Here is a 25,321-nt window from a genome sequence, read left to right as displayed (position 1 = left end):
AATCCATGGTCCATACATTTCCTTGCTATATAAACCTTAACAGTGTATAACCTTGATGAGTCTAGGAGACTAATACATGACAATGTGAGCAGAATGTGTATGAGGCTCCTTTATGTCTAATACGGGGTGTATCTGCATCCCTCTGAGTCCCTAATTTTTGCCAGGTCTTACTTCCTTCATAAATTTGCCTTATATACAAGTCATTATACCAGAAAAAAAGTTTAACATTTTTTTTCCCTGTAAACTCCAATTTCTCGTCGGTTTGGAATGTTTTATTGTCAGTCCTAAAAGTGGAGTAAAAGTGTGACCTCATTGTTCTCAGCAGCAATCTGGGAGTCAGAGATGCGTCCAGGGGTCTTCCCCGAAATTCTCCTTCATTCACCACTTTTCCCATCCGTTTGAACATTTTCACTGCCCCCCAGATATCTTTGTAGGTCAAACAGATTAGCCAGATTTCTGCAAAATTTTACTTGCTGTCAAAGAAGTAGAAGGGTTCAACCGTTCATCAAAACAGACTGTGCATGAGGCAATTCCTTTATACCCGGAAATTGTTAGAGATGTTGCCCATGTGGTTACAGCTTTGCCTCCAACCCAAGTTAGTGTAGAGAGGTTGTTCTCTAGCCTTAATAATTATATCAGATTTCAGGTCATCTATGAAGGAGGATCTGATGGAGGCGAAACTATTTCTCAGAACATATTCAGTACGTTTTTGTTGAATACTGTTTTCTCCCCACTTACTGCATAGTGTATTGCAAATTTACTATTTATTACCGTTTTTGTGTTCTAAAGTTGTATTTCAATAAATATATTTTAGGTTCTATCTAAATAGCTTGATTATTGTATCATAATGGTGATGAAAAGCCTGATGTTACCATTTTACTACAGTAAATGGATCACTTACAAATGAGCCATGTATGAGGGAGTTGGAGTCAGGGAAATTGAGGAGTCGGAGGTTTGGCTTACCGACTCCACAGCCCTGCGTAAAACATAGATAAAAAGCAGATAAAGTGTGACAGCAGAGTCAATTTATTAGTACAAAACCAGAACAATTCAACAACAAAAAGATGGATTTATGACGATCCCTCCAAATACGGGAGCTGGCTGAATTCAGACATCCATGCATGGACCGTGATTTCCGCACTCACCTCACCCTCAAAGACATGAGGATACGAGGCTGTTGAGCTCGGGGTAGAAGAGCGGTGGTCAGTCCTTATGGCTTGAGCTGCTGTTACACTTGGTCTCTGCCCTTGTCAATGGTCGGAAACTAAGGAGATTCTGCCCTCCACCATCCTACTCTTTCGCCACCATATGCTGTTTCCTCATAGACAATAACTTAAATGATTCGGCCATCAGCACTGCTTAAGGCTCCGCCATCAACCTGTATCATCTGATGATTATTTCATGGTGGGACTGTGTCAACCAGGACATGCTTATCCCACAAGGAACCTTGCTGTCGTAATTACCGTCATGCCCTATCACCATGTATTCTGACATGCTAATTTGTAGCTACTTTACCCTTTTTTATGTCTTGTTTGTCTGTGAAAAATTACTGGTAAAACTCATTAAAATGCGTTATATCTGTAACTATTACGTGAAGAAAAAGTGCACATAAGAACTGCTGTAATTTTCTGTAAAATCGCATTTTGTGTTGACGCACTATTTGTGCCCTCTAACATAATGGTATGTACCTTAAAGGGCTTGTCCTGTAAAAAGTTACTGATCATTAGATATCTGAACTCGCAGACTCTTTCCGATCGGGGTACATTTATCCCAGTTAAAATGGGGTGACAAGTTGGATGAGTGATCGCTGTTCCATACATCTTCTGTACGGCTGCCATAAAATGCTTAGTGCAGCGCTTGGACGTCATGTAGGGAATGAATGTGGCAGCGGTCGAGCGTTCGTATTGCCACTCCATTGTGCAGATGGGTTTAGCTCGCGGCAGTGGGATGAAGGGGCTACTTTTTACTATTAATTATGGGGTCATTAGATATGAACTCAACCAATGGCATCTTCTGAGGTTTAAACAAAAACCTTCCACCCCTGAGGTCCCCACAACTATTACAATATGTTGCTGCCAGACACCTATGGCAACATCTCATCTCACAAGGCAACAAAGTATTGGGAATGTGGAATCCTAAAAGCTCGATCCTCCGTGCCGAAAGGGAATCATTGAGCTGCATCTATTAGATAGTTGGCCAATCTCACATCAAATTTTATGTCTATGGCCATTTTAATGTGAATCCTGTAGAATCCATTGATGTGATCTTATATCATAAAGTATGAAGAAGAAAATGGTTTCTCCCAGCGTAAATTTTTTGATGTTCTACTAAATTCGATTTCTTAGAAAAACTTCTCCCACATTCTGAACATGAATACGGCCGCTCCCTCGTGTGAACTTTTTGATGTTCAGCAAGATTGGATTTTAAGGAAAAGCACTTCCCACATTCCAAACATGAATACGGCTTCTCCCCGGTGTGAATTTTCTGATGTCTCACCAAGTCTGGTTTCCTTGTAAAACTTTTGCCACACTGCAAACAAGAAAATGGCCGTTCCCCTGTGTGAGTTTTCTGATGCTCCACAAGATTGGATCTAATTGCAAAACTTTTCCCACATTCTGTGCATGAATATGGTTTCTCCCCGGTGTGGATTCTCTGATGTTCCACAAGATGTGATTTAGAGGAAAAACATTTTCCACAAACCAGGCAGGAATGTGGCTTCACTCCTGTGTGCACCTTCTGATGTTCCCCGAGATTTGATCGCCAGGTAAAACATTTCCCACATTCGAGACATGAGTACGGCTTCTCCCCAGTGTGAATTCTCTGATGTTCCACAAAATTTGGCTTATTTGTAAAACACTTCCCGCATACTGAACAGGAATATTTTCTATCGTTTTTCTGGCTTGTCTTCTGCATGGACAAATGAGACTTCATTGTGAAATCATTTCCAACGTCAGACCATGAAATTGGTGAATGATCAGATGAAGGTTCTTCTAGGGAAACGAGATCAGACGGGAGATCTTCGCTGTGGATTAATGGAGGTAGATCGGAAGTAAGAGTGAATTCCTCATAACAGTCCTGAGTAATGTCACATTCTTCTTTACAATATGAAGGTGGAGAGAGATAGCTGCACTCTTGGCTCAGGATGACATCTGTTGGGGAAAAAAAATAGAAACCATTATTTTCTATGTCCACCTCCCCAACAATAAACAGACCTGATGTAATGTTTCCTTTCTCCTATGGTGGCGCTGCAGGAAAATTGAACACTTGATATCATGGGTTGTCGTGGCGTGCTACTCATGTAAAGCACAAAAAAAAAAAAAAAAATTATAAGCACAAGCCCATAGAAGATCGTGGTTTTAGTAAAAAAAAAAAAAAAAAAATTAATTGGTAAAATGAACGGCATCATTCATGGCTACAACTCGCCTTGTAGTGATGAGCGAGTGTGCCGGGATAAGCCGTTATCCGAGCATACTCATGTCCTTATCGAGTATTTTTCGGCGTGCTCGAAAAAAATGTTCCAGTCGCCGCAGCTGCTTGTCTGACAGATGTTCGACAGACGCAACACATGCAGGGATTGCCTAACAAACAAGCAATTCATGGATGTGGTGCTGCTGTCGAACAGCCAGGAGACATGCAGCAGCAGTGGCTCGAGCATGCCGAAAATACTTGATTAGGACATGAGCATACTCTGATAACACCTTATCCCAGCACACTCGCTCAATACTCGCCTGTTTTGTAATCTGCAGAGGAAAAATGAAAGCTGGAATCTAGTTAGTTCCTATACACACAGTGCTCAGGTGACACCGCCAAACTGTGCTGAAATATCAGAGCCGAACAAGGGAACTTGCCCATAGCCTCGTAGACGCATTAAAAGCAAAAGATGCTATAGGAAAACAATGTCAGTGTTTTTCCTGAAGGGTCTTCTTTGTCGTCTCTTACCGCTTTTTGCAGCTCTTTTTTATTTTATAAATAAGATATTTTGCCATTTAGAAGTTGCCTGAACATTTAACTGCTCGCTTTTTTTTTTTTAGCTCCTTCCCGCCTTTCGAAGCCTAAAGTGGTTAAAAGAAATGACAAAAGACTGAACGTGTTGTAAGGAGGAAGACCGGGCTGTGGGGGCTTGCGCTGACCCGGGTCCAGAACTGTCAGGGCTGTGTCCCATGTTGCCCAGAGGAAGGAATAGAGGACCGGACAAACCCCATGACCCGGAAAGAGGTGGCGTGTTAAGAGGTAGGACAGAGCAGAAAGGGTGCGAAGGCAGTTTCCGGCAGTCAGGGAGAGTGGGAGGGAGAAGTGTATTCCCCGCTCCGAGCACCAGCGCCACACTACGGCTGAGATATCCTGAGCGCTCCAGTGGGACAGTGAGTGTGGGAAGCGCTGTGCGCCCGGCTAAGCATATGGCATGCAGAGAATCATGGGCCGGTTACAGGAAATTGAAGTGCGGGTCCCTTGGCCGGCTAGCACGCATCACCCCACGGTTGGTACAGAGACTTCTGCAGTTTTTCCAGCTTTGATTGCGCGGGTTTATGGACTAGGGGCTCAGTGGGTAAAACCGGAGACCGCCCGCTGCCACCAGAAGACAGATCGCTAACCTTGGACCCCATTGAACGACCCTACGCCGGCCGATGCCGGTATTACATCCCCCATCGGACTGTGGACTAAGGACCCCACCAGGAGCTACAATAAGTGTTGCTTGAAACTTAAGACTGTTACACTCATTCTGCTTCTTTCATTTAATCCTTGTTGTCCTAATAACTCTTTGCCACTGCTTATTAACTCCCTGCATGATTACTTTATCCTTTACTGTTAAAAAAATAAATTGTACTGTTATGCCGTTCTGCTCTGCAATCCCTGCGTACAGCATCTCAGCACCTGTTTACATTTGGCGTAGTCGGCAGGATGCAGTCTACGAACGCAGAGGCAGCAGACAAGATGGTTATGGGTGCCCCAAGGACCAGTTTACTCCTGGGGGCCGTGCTCAGCAATCTCCTAAAGTTTACAGGGATTGTGAGGAAAGAGGGAGACACAAGCGCAATATAGGGTCTTATCCCACAAATAAAGTAAGCGGTTTGACAGAAAACTGCTCACCTGGTAGTAGGTATTCAAAGCATGTATAGATAAGGGCTGCTGCAGATCCACAAGTCGGACAGCGCGGACGAAATCCACATATTCCTTTGCAGAGTAAAGATTACAGGGAGTAATTCACTGCTGTGGGACTGGACTGAGTGGGTTAAAGGCATATTGAGAATGCCCCAATGACCCCCGCTATGCAAGCAGAGATTGCTATGATGGCCCTAGATGGGGAGGCTAGATGTTTCGGCCCCCTCATGAACGGGACACCTTTACTAATGTGTTAAAATTTTGGAAGAGATGCATGGGGATCCCACTGATATCAAAGAGTTGCGGATGCGATTGTTTAGCAGTGTTCAGAGAGAGGGCGAATCTGTGACGCAATATATGAGTGCGCTACAAGAAGTGATCGCTAAGTGGGATAATGTGGGCGTGGGACCTTCTGATGTGATTCTGAGGGATCAACTTGTAGCGTGAGCGCCTGCGTACCAATCCGTGCATGACGTTTCTGGAGAATGGGGCAGAAGCGTGCGTGCGAGAGCAAGAGCAGGGGACAGCAGCCTCGGCAGGTATGGTTCGGAGTAATGAGGTACCCACCTTGCCCGCAGCAGAGTCAGAATGGGACCGAGAGATTCGGAAAGTAATACTGGAAATGTGGGAAGAATGGTCTAGCCTCAGGACAGACCCCACCGTGGCTTCAAATCCGTCCAGATACAGAAGTGACACAGAGTTCCACTTGCCCATTGTACCCTGCCAGGAAAGGGAACAATCCCGAGCTAAGAGACATCCAACTTGTTTCAAGTGTGGGGACGCTGGACATTATGCCCGAGGCTGCGCGAGATTAAACTAGTGGGCTCCGTGGCTGGTGGACGCCGCCCGGAGCCTGAAAGGCCAAAGAAGAGAGAAGCCAGTTCTGAAAGTTTGATTTCTGTGAGTCCTCTTGTATGGGCTGAAATGAATGGTCGAGCCATCCGCTGCCTAGTCGATACCGGTTCCCAGGTGACCACCATGCCGGAAGCATATTTCAGACGTCATTTTCCTGAGGTGACGCGGCCGGAGTGGGGCCCGGTGATCAAGCTGACCGTGGCCAATCAGTTGCCCACCCCAGTCGCAGAGGTGGTCCGGATGCAAATTACAGTGTGCGGCAAAGATGTGGGCCTGAAGGGAGTCGTGCTGACCGCCGAAGAAAACAGCAATGGCCCTCCAGTGCTAGGAATGAATGTGCTAAAAGAACTCGGAACCCTCTTGATCAGCGAGTCCAAAAGTGAAGTGGCAAATGTGCTGGGAATGCCGGAAGAGTTGATACCACCCGAAGGCTGTCCAGTTGGCAGTGAAATAGGGAGACCCATGGACTGTAGCGGTCACCCTGACCCCTGAGCAATCGCCTGGAAACACAAAGGAGGGGCGCCGAATTCTGAAGCAAATGCAGGATGAATTAACAGGACTCTCACAGCAGCAGGTGCAACAGGTGGAAGCTGTCCTGGAACGTTATCAGGATGTCTTCGCCCGTCATGAGGATGACTTCGGGTGCACTAAAGCCATAACCCATGAGATACCCACAGCAAGTGCCGCACCGATACGGGAGAGGTACCGACAGATACTGCCTCAAATGTACAAAGAAGTAAAAGAAATGTTGGCACACAAGCTGCACAGTGGAATCATAAGGGAGAGCCAGAGCCCGTTGTCAGTTCCCATTGTCCTAGTTCGGAAGAAAGATGGGACCCTGCGTTTTTGTATATGTAGGCGGCTGAATGCTTGTACGGTGCGGGACTCCTATCCTTTACCCCGAATTGAAGAGTCGCTCTCAGCCTTAGAAAAAGACTCCATATCGGGCAAAATGTCGAGTTGGGTCCGGTGGGCCAGTGTATGAAGTTCAACCTGAAGGGGAAGAAGGGGCGCTGACCCGAATAGTTCACCGCAGCATGTTGTGTCCTTGCCTGTCACGGGATCCCGAAGAAGAGGAGTGCAAGACACCACCGAAATGCTCACCCCCACGGTCCCCGACTGTGATGAGGACGAATCACTTGGCTCACTCCCAGACATAGAAAGTCCGCCGCACGCCAGTCCAAGGGAAGTGCATAGGCCCCAAACCCCAGAATCAGCTGATCCATTGCACTCAGACATGCTCCCGTCTTCTACTACTCATCCTGATTCCACCACTCAACCTGAGCTACGCCGTACTGAACGGACGACAGGTGGAATCCCTCCCACTCGTTATGATCAAGATCAGTTTGTTTGGCAGCGTATTGTTCAAGAAATAGAAGAGTGTGAACGTCTGCTGAAGGAATTCTTGCCTGTGTAACGGCGAGCTAAAGGAGAGGAGTGTAATAAGGAAGACTGAGCTGCGGGTGCTTGCGCTGAGCCGGGTCCGGAACTGTCGGGGCTGCGTACCATGTTGCCCGGGGGAAGGAATAGGGGACCGGACAAATCACACGACCCGGAAAAAGGGTGCGTGTTAAGAGGTAGGACAGAGCAGAAAACGCGCAAAGCGGCAGGCAGTTTCCCGCTGTCAGAGAACGTGCAGGGGAGGGAGAAGCGTGCTCTCCGCTCTGAGCAGCAGCGCCACGACATACTGCGGCCGAGTACTCCTGAGCCCTCCAGCGGAACAGTGAGTGTGGGAAGCGCTGTGCTCCCGGTTAAGCATAGGGCTGTGCGCGTGCAGAGACCGACCACTTTTACCAGAAGACGGGGTATTGTCTTTTGCCTAACCCCACTGGAGAGGACACTGTGCCAGCCATTTCCGGCGCCATTGAGTTTTCAGCAGGAGCTGCAGTTTAAGGACTTCCCTTATTTAAACGTTGTTCTCCACCTCAAGATATCCTTTGATTTTATCTACTGTTTGTCTCCCCTGTATAACCCTTTGTCTCCCTACATCCTTTTCCATTGATGCTGTTTAACCCTTTACCTCCCTACGTGGAGTATTCCCCTGTAAATAAACCTGTTAACCCTTGATCTGCCTGTGCCCCGTCACTGCATCCCGCGTTCCTGCTTGTTACCTTTCACAGAGACTTCTGCAGTTTTTCCTCCTTTTATTGCGCGGGCTTATAGACTTGGGGCTCAGTGGGTAAAACCGGAGACTGCTCGCTGCCGCCAGAAGATGGATTGCTAACCTTGGACCCCATTGGAGGACCCTACGCCGGCCGTTGCCGATATTAGTACCCCCATCGGACTGTAGACTTAGGCTATGTGCCCACGTAGCGTTTTTCATGCAGAATATTCCTGAGTGGAAACGCACACCCTCTTCCCGGGAAAACGCATGCTTTTTATGAAGCAATTTTGTAACCGTTTTTGACGCTTTTGTTAAGCGTTTTAGCATGCGTTTTCCTATGCATTTTTGCAATACAGTTGAATGTATGCGGAAATGCACGCGTTTCTGCAAAATTAATGAACATGCTGCGTTTTTTTCCGCTTAGCGTTTCCGCAGAGGAAAAAAACGCACCATTAGCACAACATGTGCGGATTCCATTATGTTTCCATGGGTGCTTTTCTAAAGTGTTTCCGCAGCAGAAATGCGCGTCTAAAAGCGCTGCGGAAATGCTTAAAAAAACGCAACGTGGGCACACAGCCTAAGGACCTCACCAGGAGCTACGATAAGTGTTGCTTGAAACTTAGGCTGTCACACTCTTTTTGCTTATTTTATTTAATCCTTGTTGCCCTAATAACTCTTTGCCACTGCCTATTAACTCCCTGCGAGGTGATTACTTTATCTTTTACTGTTAAAAAAATAAATAGTATTGTTATACCATTCTGCTCTGCAATCCCTGCGTACTGCATCTCAGCAGCTGCTTAAACATGTGCACAGCAAGTTGTCCTAATATTGTGTGCATACGGTAATTCTTTTTTACAGTTTTTAGCGCTTCTTCAGGGGGATTCCAAGCAGAAGATGTATACAATGCGGATAAAAACAAGTAATCCTTGAAGAGCCCATATTCTCCCAGATGCTCTCTTACTCCAGACAGCCAGGGCCTGGTGCTCACTTACCAAGATGACCAGGATAGGGAGTATCATGAATGCTGAATGCTGCACTTTGATAACACAGAGACCCTAAGATCCTCTCCGTCCAATATTTCCTCTTACCCGGTGGTGTGAGGGGCCGGGGGTCATCCATCAGGACGTCCTTGTACTGGTCCTTGTGTCCTTCCATATACTCCCACTCCTCCATGGAGAGATAGACGGTGACGTCCTCACACCTCAGAGGGACCTGACAACACAACGATCCTGTCATCACGCAGACACATTCTATATGGTCCTGGCGTTCCCGGCAGCGCTCACCTCTCCGGTCACCACCTGCAGGATCTTATTGGTGATCTCCACGATCTTCTGCTCACTGCTCCTCTCGTGTATCGGTGATGGCGGTGGGCTTCGACTCTCGCTCCACCCTCCTGACACATGGCGATCAGAGCTCAGAGTCATACTCTCACCAGCTTTCCTCACTAGCGTGTAACCCTGTGTATGAAGAGGCACAATCACCTCCAGTCCTGGCTTTATTAATACAGGTAAGAATAACGTCAGAAGCACTCACCTCTCCAGTCAGCAGGTAGATGATCTCCAGGGTCAGGTCCAATATCTCCTCCATCTTGTTGTTCCTGTCCTTGTCCATCTTCTGTCAGGAAAAGGGCAAGATTTTTGTGGATGACGAAAAAACTAGATAAGAGAATCTAAACCCCGAGAATTGCTATAATCCGAGCTGTAATGCCAGACACAACCATGGATAAGAGTGGTGCTATCCGGGACCCGCTCACCCTATAATGCCTGTATGTTTGTGCAAAAACTGGCAGCACATAGAGAGCACCAGTGTCGGATGTAGGCAGAAGTTTCCTCTGTCAAGCAGTATGGCAGAGGAAACGTCTAGGAACGCAGTTCTGGGCCGTTTCTTCGGTGCCCATGAGATCTGTCAAATTAATGAGTTATTCCTATCTTACATGTCTGTTGTCAGATGGTGCTTGTAAATACAAGCCATTTTGTAATTTTTCATTATTACAATTTTCAACCGTTCTTTTAACACTTTTCATTAGTTTTCAGCTAGTTGCCTAGGAGACCGACCACTACTGCTAGATGGCAGAAAATGCACAGTACTTACAAGATGTTTATTGAGTGCTATCCGACAATATCTATCTGTGAAGACGGAATAGCTTTTTAAGCCGCCATACACATTAGATATCTGTTAGTCAAAAAATCATTCATTTCACAGCTGTCTCGCTCAACTCCCAAAACTCAGTAACACTCAGCTCAGCCTAGCGCTCCTGCGTGACAGAGCGGCTACCAGATTCTGTCCTCCTCCAGACTCCTCTGTTCTCTCCCAGATGTTTCTTTTCTCCTCCAGATTCGTCTGTCCTCCCCTATACTCCTCTGCTTTCCCCCAGACTCCTCTGTCCTCCTCCACATTCTTGCCTTTCCCCAGACTCCTCTGTCTTCCCCAGACTCCTCTGTACTCCCCAGTCTACTCTGTCCTCCTCCACACTCCTCTGACCTCCCCCAGACTCCTCTGTCCTCCCCTAGACCCCTCTGTCCTCCCCCAGTCTCATCTGTCCTCTACACTCTTCTGTCCTCCCCAAGTCTCCTCTGTCCTTCCCCAGTCTTTTCTGTCCTCCCCCAGACTCCTATGTTCTCCCTCCAGACTCTTCTGTCCTCTCTCCATCTCCTCTGCCCTCTCCCAGACTCCTCTGTCCTCCTCTAGTCTCCTCTGTCCTCCCTAAACTCCTATGTCCTCCTCCGGACTCCTCTGTCCTCCCCCAGTCTCCTCTGTCCTCTCCCAGTCTCCTCTGTCCTCCCCCAGTCTCCGCTGTCCTCCCCCAGTCTCCGCTGTCCTCCCCCAGTCTCCTCTGTCCTCCCCCAGTCTCCTCTGTCCTCCCCCCAGTCTCCTCTGTCCTCCCCCAGACTCCTCTGTCCTCCCCCAGACTCCTCTGTCCTCCCCCAGACTCCTCTGTCCTCCCCCTGTCTCCTCTGTCCTCCCCCTGTCTCCTGTCCTCCCACAGACTCCTCTGTCCTCCCCCAGTCTCCTCTGTCCTCCCCCAGTCTCCTCTGTCCTCCCCAAGTCTCCTCTGTCCTCCCCAAGTCTCCTCTGTCCTCCCCAAGTCTCCTCTGTCCTCCCCCAGTCTCCTCTGTCCTCCCCCAGTCTCCTCTGTCCTCCCCCAGTCTCCTCTGTCCTCCCCCAGTCTCCTCTGTCCTCCTCCAGACTCCTCTGTCCTCCCCCAGTCTCCTCTGTCCTCCCCCAGTCTCCTCTGTCCTCCCCCAGTCTCCTCTGTCCTCCCCCAGACTCCTCTGTCCTCCCCCAGTCTCCTCTGTCCTCCCCCAGACTCCTCTGTCCTCCCCAGTCTCCTATGTTCTCCCTCCAGACTCTTCTGTCCTCTCTCAATCTCCTCTGCCCTCTCCCAGACTCCTCTGTCCTCCTCCACACTCCTCTGTCCTTCCCCCAGACTCCTCTGTCCTCCTTCACATTCTTGCCTTCCTCCAGACTCCTCTGTCTTCCCCAGACTCCTCTGTACTCCCCAGTCTACTCTGTCCTCCCCCAGACGCCACTGTCCTCCTCTAGTCTCCTCTGTCCTCCCTAAACTCCTCTGTCCTCCCCCAGTCTCCTCTGTCCTCCCCCAGTCTCCTCTGTCCTCTCCCAGCCTCCTCTGTCCTCCCCCAGTCTCCTCTGTCCTCCCCCAGTCTCCTCTGTCCTCCCCCAGTCTCCTCTGTCCTCCCCCAGTCTCCTCTGTCCTCCCCCAGACTCCTCTGTCCTCCTCTAGTCTCCTCTGTCCTCCCTAAACTCCTCTGTCCTCCCCCAGCCTTACATCACTATCGATCCAGGTCTTGTGGCCATAATACCTGAACACATGACCAGTGGGCGCCACCTGAATAAGTCTGAGTGTCAGGTGTCATGTCGGCCATGTTCCCGATTTTGGGGCGATGATTCGCACTATATAGACATCTATATGGCCACTGTATGGCGGTACATAGTACTGAGCACTATTTGGGCGCTCCCAGGGCCCTGTATGGCAGCACAGATCACTGGGCACTATGATTAGCCTTTTTCCTGGCATTACTGTTTATGTACTACACTGTGTATCGGAGCACCACGGTGTCGTAGACGGACCTCATACAATATTACGTGGAAATCTCTCACTCCCTCCACTATTCTGTATAAGACCCTCAAAAATAATGACTCATGAATAACAATGCCAGAAATACCTCCACGAGCCCCGGTACTGATCACGGGGGCCACAGGACCTGTGCCGCTGTCACCATCATGTGACCACACGTGGGAGGAGGACGAGCTCGCGACATCTTCTAAGGTCCTGCAGCAGACAAGCATTGGAGAAGAGCTCCCGTTACCACGGCAACCCCACCCAGCCCCCTTACTGTGACTCCTCCCTCATCGTGACATCACCAAAGGTCCTGCATCCCCTATAATACAGAGCACAACCAAGTACGGAACCGATCACGGTACGTGACACATGAGCTGCTTGGGTGCATTCTTAGCATGCTTGTTTGTATAGCACCGCCATATTCTGCAGCGCTGTACAGACGTCATCATCCCTCACAATCAATGCACAGTTACCTCTTCGTGACGTACATGTACATCAGGTGTCGGGTGTGTGAAGCCAGCACCTGCCTGTAACAGCAGTGACCGGAGATAGCGCTTCCTTAGAAGGAATCAGTCACCAGATTTTTGCTATGTAATCTGAGAGCAGCATGATATAGGGGCGGGGACCCTGATTCCGCTGCTTGCTACATGTAATCCCAGTTTTCTCTGCTGCAGGTCTACCGGCCACCTGCCTGTCCGGACTGCTGCACTTTAGAGGTGAAGGGTTAAAGGGGCATTCCAAATTACAGACTGTAGCATCCTCGCCAACATGGTTTTTAATTCACATTACTGCCTTATTCCCTTTCACGTCTCCTCAACAAGATATTTTTTTTTCAGGAATGATCCAACCAAAATGGAAAAGGACAAAAACAAAATGACTGAGACGATAATAAATCTCACCCTGGAGATCATTTACCTGCTTACTGCAGAGGTGAGGGATTGTGGGAAATGTGTCACATGACATCACTTATCTGTATTACTAAGGCCGTGACATGACTACAGAGGTGAGGGATTGTGGGAAATGTGTCACATGACATCACTTATCTGTATTACTAAGGCCGTGACATGACTGCAGAGGTGAGGGATTGTGGGAAATGTGTCACATGACATCACTTATCTGTATTACTAAGGCCGTGACATGACTGCAGAGGTGAGGGATTGTGGGAAATGTGTCACATGACATCACTTATCTGTATTACTAAGGCCGTGACATGACTGCAGAGGTGAGGGATTGTGGGAAATGTGTCACATGACATCACTTATCTGTATTACTAAGGCCGTGACATGACTGCAGAGGTGAGGGATTGTGGGAAATGTGTCACATGACATCACTTATCTGTATTACTAAGGCCGTGACATGACTGCAGAGGTGAGGGATTGTGGGAAATGTGTCACATGACATCACTTATCTGTATTACTAAGGCCGTGACATGACTGCAGAGGTGAGGAATTGTGGGAAATGTGTCACATGACATCACTTATCTGTATTACTAAGGCCGTGACATGACTGCAGAGGTGAGGGATTGTGGGAAATGTGTCACATGACATCACTTATCTGTATTACTAAGGCCGTGACATGACTGCAGAGGTGAGGGATTGTGGGAAATGTGTCACATGACATCACTTATCTGTATTACTAAGGCCGTGACATGACTGCAGAGGTGAGGGATTGTGGGAAATGTGTCACATGACATCACTTATCTGTATTACTAAGGCCGTGACATGACTGCACAGGTGGGGGATTGTGGGAAATGTGTCACATGACATCACTTATCTGTATTACTAAGGCCGTGACATGACTGCAGAGGTGAGGGATTCTGGGAAATGTGTCACATGACATCACTTATCTGTATTACTAAGGCCGTGACATGACTGCAGAGGTGAGGGATTGTGGGAAATGTGTCACATGACATCACTTATCTGTATTACTAAGGCCGTGACATGACTGCAGAGGTGAGGGATTGTGGGAAATGTGTCACATGACATCACTTATCTGTATTACTAAGGCCGTGACATGACTGCAGAGGTGAGGAATTGTGGGAAATGTGTCACATGACATCACTTATCTGTATTACTAAGGCCGTGACATGACTGCAGAGGTGAGGGATTGTGGGAAATGTGTCACATGACATCACTTATCTGTATTACTAAGGCCGTGACATGACTGCAGAGGTGAGGAATTGTGGGAAATGTGTCACATGACATCACTTATCTGTATTACTAAGGCCGTGACATGACTGCAGAGGTGAGGGATTGTGGGAAATGTGTCACATGACATCACTTATCTGTATTACTAAGGCCGTGACATGACTGCAGAGGTGAGGGATTGTGGGAAATGTGTCACATGACATCACTTATCTGTATTACTAAGGCCGTGACATGACTGCAGAGGTGAGGGATTGTGGGAAATGTGTCACATGACATCACTTATCTGTATTACTAAGGCCGTGACATGACTGCACAGGTGGGGGATTGTGGGAAATGTGTCACATGACATCACTTATCTGTATTACTAAGGCCGTGACATGACTGCAGAGGTGAGGGATTCTGGGAAATGTGTCACATGACATCACTTATCTGTATTACTAAGGCCGTGACATGACTGCAGAGGTGAGGGATTCTGGGAAATGTGTCACATGACATCACTTATCTGTATTACTAAGGCCGTGACATGACTGCAGAGGTGAGGGATTGTGGGAAATGTGTCACATGACATCACTTATCTGTATTACTAAGGCCGTGACATGACTGCAGAGGTGAGGGATTGTGGGAAATGTGTCACATGACATCACTTATCTGTATTACTAAGGCCGTGACATGACTGCAGAGGTGAGGGATTGTGGGAAATGTGTCACATGACATCACTTATCTGTATTACTAAGGCCGTGACATGACTGCAGAGGTGAGGGATTGTGGGAAATGTGTCACATGACATCACTTATCTGTATTACTAAGGCCGTGACATGACTACAGAGGTGAGGGATTGTGGGAAATGTGTCACATGACATCACTTATCTGTATTACTAAGGCCGTGACATGACTGCAGAGGTGAGGGATTGTGGGAAATGTGTCACATGACATCACTTATCTGTATTACTAAAGCCGTGACATGACTGCAGAGGTGAGGGATTGTGGGAAATGTGTCACATGACATCACTTATCTGTATTACTAAGGCCGTGACATGACTGCACAGGTGGGGGATTGTGGGAAATGTGTCACATGACATCACTTATCTGTATTACTAAGGCCGTGACATGACTGCAGAGGTGAGGGATTGTGGGAAATGTGTCACATGACATCACTTATCTGTATTACTAAGGCCGTGACATGACTGCAGAGGTGAGGGATTGTGGGAAATGTGTCACATGACATCACTTATCTGTATTACTAAGGCCGTGACATGACTGCAGAGGTGAGGGATTGTGGGAAATGTGTTACATGACATCACTTATCTGTATTACTAAAGCCGTGACATGACTACAGAGGTGAGGGATTGTGGGAAATGTGTCAAATGACATCATTTATCTGTATTACTAAGGCTGTGACATGACTTCAGAGGTGAGGGATTCTGGGAAATATGTCCCATGACATCACTTATCCGTATTACTAAGGCCGTGACATGACTGCAGAGGTGAGGGATTCTGGGAAATATGTCACATGACATCATTTATCTGTATTACTAAAGCCGTGACATGACTGCAGAGGTGAGGGATTGTGGGAAATGTGTCACATGACATACATCACTTATCTTTATTACTAAGGCCGTGAAATGACTGCAGAGGTGAGGGATTCTGGGAAATATGTCACATTGTCATGCCCGCCATGTCTGTTATGGCGCATGAACCCTGGAGCAGTGTGCACACGCACCGAACTATCATGCCTGCTATGTCTGTTATGCTGCATGACCCCTGGAGCAGTGTGCACGCGCACCGAACTATCATGCCCGTTATGTCTTATGCTGCAAGATCCCTGGAAGCAGTGTGCGCACACACCTCGTGACTGCTGTGCTGCAAGATGCCTGGAGCAGTGTGCACGTGCGCCTCATCTCATGGCTGCCTGCCTCTGCGCATGTGTGTTTTACCTCATGGCTATACGCCGTTGCTGTGTAACCAGCCGTCTCTGCTCTGCCTGCAGCAATCCTGTGTTCCTGGTGCCCCTGATCATGTGACCTTTCCTATGTTCCAGCACTGTCTGACCCAGCTAACCTCTCAGTGTTTCTGGAGCCCTTGATCATGTGACCTTCTCTATGGTTCAGCCCTGTCTTATCTAGCAATGCTCTCTATGATCCTGGAGGAACTAAACCGGAAGTCCTCTCCTGGTCCTGACCCGGAAGTGCAGATTCTAATGCCCTATATCAGACCGCCCCTTCCTATGGTCGGGGCCTCAGTATCGTGTTGCTTCCCTGCATGGTTGCTTGGTCTGCTCGGTCGCTCCCTGTATTCTGTGCCTCTGCACTCTGCCCTGTAATGCTTCTCTGCACACGCTCTGTGCTTGTATTCTGCCTCTTGTCTCGTGCCATGTCTTGTGTTGTCTTTTGTGCCATGTTTGTCCTTGTTATTCTTAGACTTATAGTCCTTCCTGTGTTCTCTGCCTTAGCCTGTTTTGCTATGTCTCGCCTTAGCTATTCTTTGACTTGTAGTCCTTCCTCTGTTCTCTGCCTTGCCTGTTTTGCCATGTCTGGCCTTTGCTATTCTGAGCCTTGTAGTACTTCCACGTTCTCTGTCTCTGCCTGGTTTTCCTTACTCTGCCCTATGGTGCTCTCTTGCACACTCCATGTCTAGTCTCAAGGTTCTGCCTTGACCCGGCTCTGGGCTTCAGCCTACGCTCCGCTGCTAGACTCTGTCCTATGGTGCTCGCTAGCACATTTCCTGGCTAGTCTCAAGGTTCTCCCTTGACCCGGCTCTGGGCTTCGGCCTACGCTCCGCTGCTAGCCCTTTACTCTCTCTGACCCGGCCTGTGCTTCTGCCTATGTTCCGCTCCTTGTTCTGTACTTTGCCTAGTCTTGCCTTGTTTCTTGCCTTGCTTTGTTTCTTCGTGTGCCCTTTGCATGCGCCTGGCCTTCCTTAGCCTCCTGTTTGTGCCTCAGCCGTGCCCGCCCTAGCCGTGCCCGCCTGCTTGTGCTTCAGCCGTGCTCGTCGGCCATTGACTGCTGTGTCGCCTGTTATGCCTCAGCCAGGTTCGCCTCAGTCTTGCCCGTCTGTCTGTGCCTCAGCCCGACCAGCTAGCCAGTGCCTCAGCCGTGCTCTCTGTGCTTCCTTGCACCTACGCTGTCTCGCACTGTGCATTGCGTGCTTCTCTAATAGCACGCGCAGGCTTTAGCCTGCTCTTTGGCATACCTCCCCGTGCTTCTGTAAAATTACGCGCAGGTCTTGCCATGTACCGTCGTGCCCTCTAACACGCACAGGCCCTAGCCTATACCCTGTCGTGCCCTCTTGCATGCACAGGCCCTAGCCTGTACCCTGTCGTGCCCTCTTGCACGCGCAGGCCCTTGCCTTAGCCTGAACCCTGGCGGGTCTCCCAGCATGCGTAGGCTCCTGACTTGAACCTGACCCTGGCGTGTCCCTCTGCACGCGCAGGACTATGCCTTGTACCCTGACCCTGGCGTGTCCCTCGGCAAGAGCAGGACCTTGCCTTGGATCTTGAACCCTGGCGTGTCCCTACACATGCACCATGTCTTGTACTTTGAACTTTGAACCCTGGTGTGTCCTCTACACACGCACCGTGTCTCGTACTTTGAACCCTGGCTTGTCCCCTACACACGCACCTTGCCTTGCACCTTGCCCTGGTGTTCCCCTAGCACGCACCCTGCCTGGAACTTTGCCTTGGACTTTGGTGTGTTCCCTAACACACACCATGTCTGGAGATCTGTCGTGCCTCCTTGCCTGAACCCTGGTTTGCCTGCCGGATGCCCGGAACCTGCTGATCGCTGCCAGAGATTGTAAGCCTGATGACTGTGGCCTGATGTCCGGAGCTGATGTCCGCAGCCTGATGCCCTGGTCCTGTCGATCGTTGCCAGCTGTCCGGAGTCCGATGCCATCGAGCCTTGCTTGTACCTAGGCGTGCCATCTAGCACGTACCATGTTATGGACCCTTGGCGTGCCCTCGCACGCACCTTACTGTGTTTGACCTGTTGTCACGTTTTGCACCTGATGTAACCCTGAGTTTGCCTTAATGAAGATACCTTGAATTCACGTCTTGTCCTGTCTTGCTTCCTGCATGTCCTTTGTCGTCAGATACTTGTGTCTCCCTTGAGCCGGCCGTCTGGTTCCAGCAGTCGTGGTGGCTCATCCCCTTGGTCTTGCCCCTGACACTCCCTGTATAGGGGGTGGTTCCTCACAAGCTCGCCCTAGGTGGGTGGGTGCCACGACCCAGAGGGTCCATTCTAAAGAAAACGACTCAGCGTAAGCTGACTCCGTCACACACATGACATCACTTATCTGTATTACTAAGGCTGTGACGTGACTGCAGAGGTGAGGGATTCTGGGAAATATGTCCCATGACATCACTTATCTGTATTACTAAGGCCATGACATGACTGCAGAGGTGAGGGATTCTGGGAGATATGTCCCATGACATCACTTATCTGTATTACTAAGGCCGTGACATGACTGCAGAGGTGAGGGATTCTGGGAGATATGTCACATGACATCACTTATCTGTATTACTGAGGCCATGACATGACTGCAGAGGTGAGGGATTCTGGGAATTATGTCACATGACATCACTTACCTGTATTACTAAGGCCATGACATGACTGCAGAGGTGAAGGATTCTGGGAGATATGTCACATGACATCACTTATCTGTATTACTAAGGCCATGACATGACTGCAGAGATGGGGGATTCTGGGAAATATGTCACATGACATCACTTATCTGTATTGCTAAGGCCGTGACAAGACTGCAGAGGTGAGGGATTCTGGGAAACATGTCACATGACATCACTTATCTGTATTACTAAGGCCGTGACATGACTGTAGAGGTGGGGGATTCTGGGAAATGTCACCTGACATCACTTATCTGTATTTCTCTGGCCATGACAGTATGCAGAGATGAGGGTGGATTGACGTTATATTAATCACTTTTCTCTCCGTACGCAGGATTATACTGTAGTGAAGAAGTCGGATAAACATGTAACCCCCGGTGTACTTCCCTGTGTGTCAGGAGGACGGGGCACAATCCAGGACACAGTCGTGTCTCCTCCTCATCAGTCACTTATATATGAGAACGGGAATGCACAGAAGATAATACAACTCAGCAACAAGATCACTGAGCTGCTGAGCGGAGAGGTGAGCTCTGCTGGGACATAATGCAGCATCATGCGGTTAATGTTTGGGTGATGACGGGATCGTTGTGTTGTCAGGTCCCTGTGAGGTATGAGGACATCACTGTTTATCTCTCCATGGAGGAGTGGGAGTATATGGAAGAACACAAGGACCAGTACAAGGACGTCCTGATGGAGGACCCCCGACCCCTCACACCACCCGGTAAGAGGAGATTTCTACTTACAAGAGTCCTCTACTTGCAAGCAACTGCATGAGAAATACTCGATCCTGCACTGATTTTCTTGAAATAACTGCTTACATCTGACATGTCAGCTACTCGATCGGCGTCGATCAACTGATTTTTAGAAGGGCCTTGTTTTGCCCATTGTCATCATTGATAGCTTACTCACGTGACCAGCTATAAGAAGACATGCTGGTCCCCCCTCCCCAGTCACTGGTCTCTGTTTGGAACGATGGCCGTACACAATTCATTAAAGTCTATGGGATCTACAGAAAGAAACAATGCAGCGGCCAAGAATGGGGAATATCGGACCGCTACCATGCCATTAGGCAAGCGTCCTTAAGTGAGGACTCTTATCTCTCCAGCATTTATGGAAAATCATGGAGGAGCTTTAAGTGCCTATTTAAAGGGGAGATGTATATCTTTGTACCGTGTTAGCCAGTAGATAGAAAAATATTCAGAATTGAGAGTCCTCAGTGGTTGATACCTTTTAATGGCTAACTGAAAAGATGGTAACACATTGCAAGCTTTCGAGACTACTCAGGTCTCTTCATCAGGCATAGACTAATACAAAATCTGAAGAGTCACATATTTATGCACAATACAGCACAGAAAAAATGCAATAGATGAGACAAGTGACGTGAAGCAGAATTATGATTATGGGAGAGGGAGAAACATAAACATTGGACCAGTTCATAGATAAGGAGTCCGGATGTTTTATTGTCCTCTGATTGGGGTCTCCTAATGTGTTGTGATGCCCCCACAAGGTCTTCGGAGCAAATTCCTTAACTGATGTAAAAAGACATAAATCCATGCGACACATTCATTCCAGCATTGAGAGTGTCAAAGGTCGTCATAAATTTATACTCACAGACTCTTCTCTCTCTCTGAGATGTGAAGTTACCTTTCAATATCAGTAATTTCATATCCCTGGGCTGTGATCAGGCATACAAAAATGTTTTGCCACAGGTAGATCCATTATTTTTTCTCTTATTGTGTGACGATGAGCATTCATCCTTGTTCTAAGCTTTTGCCCTGTCTCCCCCACATACAGACCCCCAGTTGGACATCTAGTACAAATAATTAAGTACACCACATTAGATCAATTATTATTATTAGTCTATGTCTGATGAAGAGACCTGAGTAGTCTCCAAAGCTTGCAATGTGTTACCATCTTTTCAGTTAGCCATTAAAAGGTATCAACCACTGAGGACTCGCAATTCTGAATATTTTTCTATTTAAAGGGGGTGTCTATTTCAAAATGAGTCCAGTTTGGTGGTCACATATTGTCACTGCTAGAAGATAAAGTAGATGGTGTAGACCTGATCTTTGTATCAGAGGAATCGTGAGATGAGGGGACAGTGCTTTAATACTCTTTATATTACTTCATATTGACATATTTCTTGCAGATGAGCACAGCGGAGATGATTCACCAGAGGATTACACCAGGCTTCCTGATTCTCCGCACGGTTCAGAGGATATTCATGATGTCGCAGACGATAATCAGGTAGCATGAGCTGATATCATATTAACACTATGAGTGCACATAATGTAATACTGCAGAATACATGGAGGATAAGGGCGGAATTACAGCGCCCACTGCTCCTCCGTACTTCTGAGTCCTCAGTGATGAAAAACTCTGACACGGACCAAACGATGAAAATCGGACCTTAAACTCAAATGAGAAACAGTCAGTAGATAAGTTTAAGATTAACACACTGGCGCCAGTCCACTTGGACAGAGAAGGAAGGTCCACTATTCCCAGATGCAGCTGGTGAATAACAGGCTCTGTGCTGGTGCCTGTTTAAAAGAGCTAAAGCTGATAAGGAAAGAAATACACCGCGCTATACTGGGAACTGAAAAAATAATATAACTGAGTACTTACTTGCTGGTGTGTGAAAAAATCACGTGGTGGTGGATGTATAGCAGTATTCTGAGACTATTCACCTTGTCATAGATGTATATTGCCTTGCATTTGGATGCCAAAACTGCTGAGTAGATAATATAGGGTTAAATGGGGGTGAGCCCGTTAGTGTGTTTCAGAGGGAAAAAAAATAAATAAATAAATAAAATAAAATATGAACTAATCTTGATTTACTCACTTAAGGAAATCAGAACCATATAAAATACATGCTGTAAATGTAGCCATTGCCAAGTATTAAGATTGGAATGTTGCAGCCTGTTTCTGATGTAAAAAAATATAATAGTTGAAAAATAAAATGAAAAAAAAAAAAGAAAAAAAAAGAGGGGGATAAATAGATGTTTGAGATGATAACTGAATGCTGACCTTACTGCATGCCAATTTCAACAGGCGAGGTCAGAATGATTAATCCTGTGCAAAACAAATGATGGCACAGTTCCTGCAAAGTGAATGAGCGTTAGTGACAGCTTGTTCCCACTAGTGGAATGAGGTGCTTAATTCTGGTGCCCTTGCAGGGCCAGTACTCAGTGAGACAGGCTTGGGTGCTCAGCGTGGGGGCTGGGGCTGCTAATCCGTATGGACGTGGAGACCGCCGCTGCCTCGCGTGCTCCGGCCGAGAGCAACGCTGAGGGACTCGGCGTGTGATGGGGCAGGGCTAGCGTGACGTCACACTGGGGGTAAGACGGTGGCTCAAAGGCAGCACAATACCGACATGTTTCGAGAGAAGTTTCTCTCGAAACATGTCGGCATTGTGCTGCCTTTGAGCCACCGTCTTACCCCCAGTGTGACGTCACGCTAGCCCTGCCCCATCACACGCCGAGTCCCTCAGCGTTGCTCTCGGCCGGAGCACGCGAGGCAGCGGCGGTCTCCACGTCCATATGGATTAGCAGCAGCAGCCCCAGCCCCCACGCTGAGCACCCAAGCCTGTCTCACTGAGCACTGGCCCTGCAAGTAAGTGCACCAGAATTAAGCACCTCGTTCCACTAGTGGGAACAAGCTGTCACTAACGCTCATTCACTTTGCAGGAACTGTGCCATCATTTGTTTTGCACAGGAATAATCATTCTGACCTCGCCTGTTGAAATTGGCATGCAGTAAGGTCAGCATTCAGTTATCATCTCAAACATCTATTTATCCCCCTCTTCTTTTTTTTTTTTTTTTTTTTGTGTTTCATTTTATTTTTCAACTATTATATTTTTTTACATCAGAAACAGGCTGCAACATTCCAATCTTAATACTTGGCAATGGCTACATTTACAGCATGTATTTTTTATGGTTCTGATTTCCTTAAGTGAGTAAATCAAGATTAGTTCATATTTTATTTATTTATTTATTTATTTTTCCCTCTGAAACACACTAACGGGCTCACCCCCATTTAACCCTATATTATCTACTCAGCAGTTTTGGCATCCAAATGCAAGGCAATATACATCTATGACAAGGTGAATAGTCTCAGAATACTGCTATACATCCACCACCACGTGATTTTTTCACACACCAGCAAGTAAGTACTCAGTTATATTATTTTTTCAGTTCCCAGTATAGCGCGGTGTATTTCTTTCCTTATGAGAAACAGTCAGTGTTTTCCTTTAAAAGGAAAAATCAGGGACGTCTGAATGGGGTCTAACATGTAACCCGACATTCTGTCCTCCATATGTATGTTATTTCAGGGTGAAGATCTGATTAATAGTACAGCTGAATTGATAGTAAAAGAAGAGGACGACCTATGTATGACGACCTATGGAGAAGTTACTGAAGATTTCAGTGCAGGTGAGGACAAAGCTAACGTCAAGGGAATGGTGGGGACCAAACCAGACAGTTGTATAACTCGGATGAGGATCGCAATGCTCAGACTGGCCTGTAGGTCTCCCGACAGAAGCATAGAAATACATGCTGTCACGCTCAGGTCAGGAGAGCAGCCAGCCAGTCTAAGCATTGGATTGCAATCCTCGTCCAAATTATATGACCGTCTGACTCTTCCCTTAAAGTTATCTACAAAACTTTCCTGAATACTTTCCAGACAAGACAGGCAATAGCTCTTGATAAATCTAGATTCACATGGATGCAGATCCGCGGAAGTGACCGCAGGTTTCATGACCCAAACTTGACAGCCTCGGATCAGCATGATCGTAACAGAGGACATTTTAGAAAAGCAGGAAAATGTTGCATGTTGTTGTGTTCACAACGGTCTAATGTTTGGAAGTGAGTGATATCTCGGAATGGGCCAGACATGTTGTGGGCATCAAATTTTAGAATTTGTACATAGGAGTTGGTTGAATACTGCGACGTGTAAGGAGTGCATGATATGTGTGACCGATGGCCAACTCCAATTGTTCCATAAAATAGTTCATATTGTGACTCGTATCAGCATTTTTGGTGAACATAACTCCATTGTAGAAAACAGCCCCAAAAGATTTGTTGCCAGCAGCACGTTTCTAGGAAACCTCCTAGGTGGTTCCTGAGATTTTACCTGTTGTCTTTTGGAAATAACCAATAATTAAACTCTCTCTTCATTTTCCAGCAGATTATTTCTACACCGACAACGTAGACGCAGATCTCCCTACGTATGAGGAGGTTAAAGTAGAACTTTCAGATACATCTGGAGAACATTCCTTTCTTCCACATCCTTCATATATATGCACAGATCAGTCATTTGATTCCATGGAACCTTTTTATGATCATTCCGAGAAAGGCAAAACTTTCCAATGTTTTGAGTGTAAAAAATGTTTTAAACAGAAGTTTAACCTTATGGCACATATTAGGACTCACAATGACAACAAGGCAATTTCATGTTCTGAATGTGGGAGATGTTTCACTAGGAAAGCAAGTCTTGTTTCCCATGAGAGAATCCACACGGGGGAGAAGCCATTCTCATGTACTACATGTGGGAAATGTTTTGCGTGGAAAACAAGTCTTGTTTCCCATGAGAGAATCCATATCACGGAGAAGCCATTCTCTTGTTCTGATTGTGGGAAAGGATTTATGCATAGGTCTCGTCTTGTGATGCATCAGAGAATCCACAACGGGGAGAAGCCGTTTTCATGTGCAGACTGTGGGAGACGTTTTACCCAGAAATCAGTTCTTGTTGAACATCAAAAATCCCACACCGGTGAGCAGCCGTTTTCATGTTCTGAGTGTGGGACAGGTTTTGACCACAAATATCGCCTTGTTATGCATCAGAGGATCCACTCAAGGGAGAAGCTGTTCTCATGTTCTGAATGTGGCAAAGGTTTTAGGCGAAAGTCGAGCTTTATTAGACATCAGATAGTTCATACGGGGGAACGTCCATTTTCATGTTCGCAATGTGGGCAATGTTTTACCCAGAAGTGGCACCTTATCAGTCATTATAGAATTCACATGGGGGAGAAGCTTTAATCACGTTTTCATCGTGGGAAAGGATTAAAGGATAAGTCATGCCTTGTAATGCATCAAAGCATCTACATCCCTGGGGTGAAGCCATTCTCATGTTCTTAATGTGGTAAACATTTTAGGCAAAAGTCAGTTGTTGTCAGACTTCAGAAGGTTCACACAGGGGAGTGCCCATTTTCATGTTCAGAGTGTGGGTAGTGGTTTAGCATGAAGTGGAACCTTCTCAGACATCAGAGAATTCACGCTGGGGCGAAGCCGTATTCACGTCCTGATTGTGGGCAGTGCACACATGGGACAATTCTCTTCCTTAAAGAGCCTCAAAATGTTTAAAATATTCATTAGACAAATCCTGTTGAGTGATATAATAAATATATTGTGTTAAGATTA

At 47.2% G+C, this 25,321-nt stretch overlaps 2 protein-coding genes across 6 annotated transcripts; one reads left to right on the top strand and one right to left on the bottom strand.

Moving 5' to 3' along the window:
- Positions 1 to 1,003: 1,003 nt before the first annotated feature.
- On the bottom strand, positions 1,004 to 12,382 carry LOC141051751 (uncharacterized). Its single transcript, XM_073548769.1, has 5 exons — positions 12,244 to 12,382; positions 9,593 to 9,673; positions 9,343 to 9,516; positions 9,148 to 9,271; positions 1,004 to 3,149 (listed from the first exon to the last, which is right to left on the bottom strand). The coding sequence occupies exons 2-5, from the start codon at positions 9,668 to 9,670 to the stop codon at positions 2,272 to 2,274; spliced, it is 1,254 nt and encodes a 417-aa protein (XP_073404870.1). The 5' UTR covers positions 9,671 to 9,673; positions 12,244 to 12,382; the 3' UTR covers positions 1,004 to 2,271.
- On the top strand, positions 12,364 to 25,321 carry LOC141051749 (gastrula zinc finger protein XlCGF66.1-like). Of its 5 annotated transcripts, XM_073548765.1 has the most exons (8): positions 12,513 to 12,731; positions 12,815 to 12,856; positions 12,977 to 13,070; positions 19,240 to 19,428; positions 19,503 to 19,626; positions 21,055 to 21,152; positions 23,236 to 23,335; positions 24,087 to 25,321. In XM_073548765.1, the coding sequence occupies exons 3-8, from the start codon at positions 12,993 to 12,995 to the stop codon at positions 24,938 to 24,940; spliced, it is 1,443 nt and encodes a 480-aa protein (XP_073404866.1). In that variant the 5' UTR covers positions 12,513 to 12,731; positions 12,815 to 12,856; positions 12,977 to 12,992; the 3' UTR covers positions 24,941 to 25,321. The 5 variants fall into 5 exon arrangements, with proteins under 5 accessions (XP_073404865.1, XP_073404866.1, XP_073404867.1 ...); XM_073548764.1 differs by lacking the exons at positions 12,513 to 12,731; positions 12,815 to 12,856 and adding an exon at positions 12,364 to 12,498; XM_073548766.1 differs by lacking the exon at positions 12,815 to 12,856 and having other exon boundaries at positions 12,513 to 12,646.

This window comes from Dendrobates tinctorius, unplaced genomic scaffold (assembly GCF_039654945.1).
Source record: "Dendrobates tinctorius isolate UK_male_01 unplaced genomic scaffold, ASM3965494v1 ptg000158l, whole genome shotgun sequence".
In the NCBI taxonomy this organism is placed as follows: domain Eukaryota; kingdom Metazoa; phylum Chordata; class Amphibia; order Anura; family Dendrobatidae; genus Dendrobates; species Dendrobates tinctorius.
The sequence above is the reverse complement of the archived record's forward strand: the minus strand, read 5'-3'. Positions and strand labels throughout refer to the sequence as shown.

Bases quoted from the DNA above. Each gene is read 5' to 3' on its own strand.
- LOC141051751 (XM_073548769.1), bottom strand. From the start codon at position 9,670: ATGGACAAGGACAGGAACAACAAGATGGAGGAGATATTGGACCTGACC. The intron at 9,272-9,342 runs GTGAGCGCTGCC...TTGTGTTGTCAG, and splicing joins TGCAGGTGGTGACCGGAGAG to GTCCCTCTGAGGTGTGAGGA. The intron at 3,150-9,147 runs GTAAGAGGAAAT...TTTCCCCAACAG, and splicing joins CCGGCCCCTCACACCACCGG to ATGTCATCCTGAGCCAAGAG.
- LOC141051749 (XM_073548764.1), top strand. From the start codon at position 12,993: ATGGAAAAGGACAAAAACAAAATGACTGAGACGATAATAAATCTCACC. The intron at 21,153-23,235 runs GTAGCATGAGCT...ATGTTATTTCAG, and splicing joins ATGTCGCAGACGATAATCAG to GGTGAAGATCTGATTAATAG. The intron at 23,336-24,086 runs GTGAGGACAAAG...TTCATTTTCCAG, and splicing joins TACTGAAGATTTCAGTGCAG to CAGATTATTTCTACACCGAC.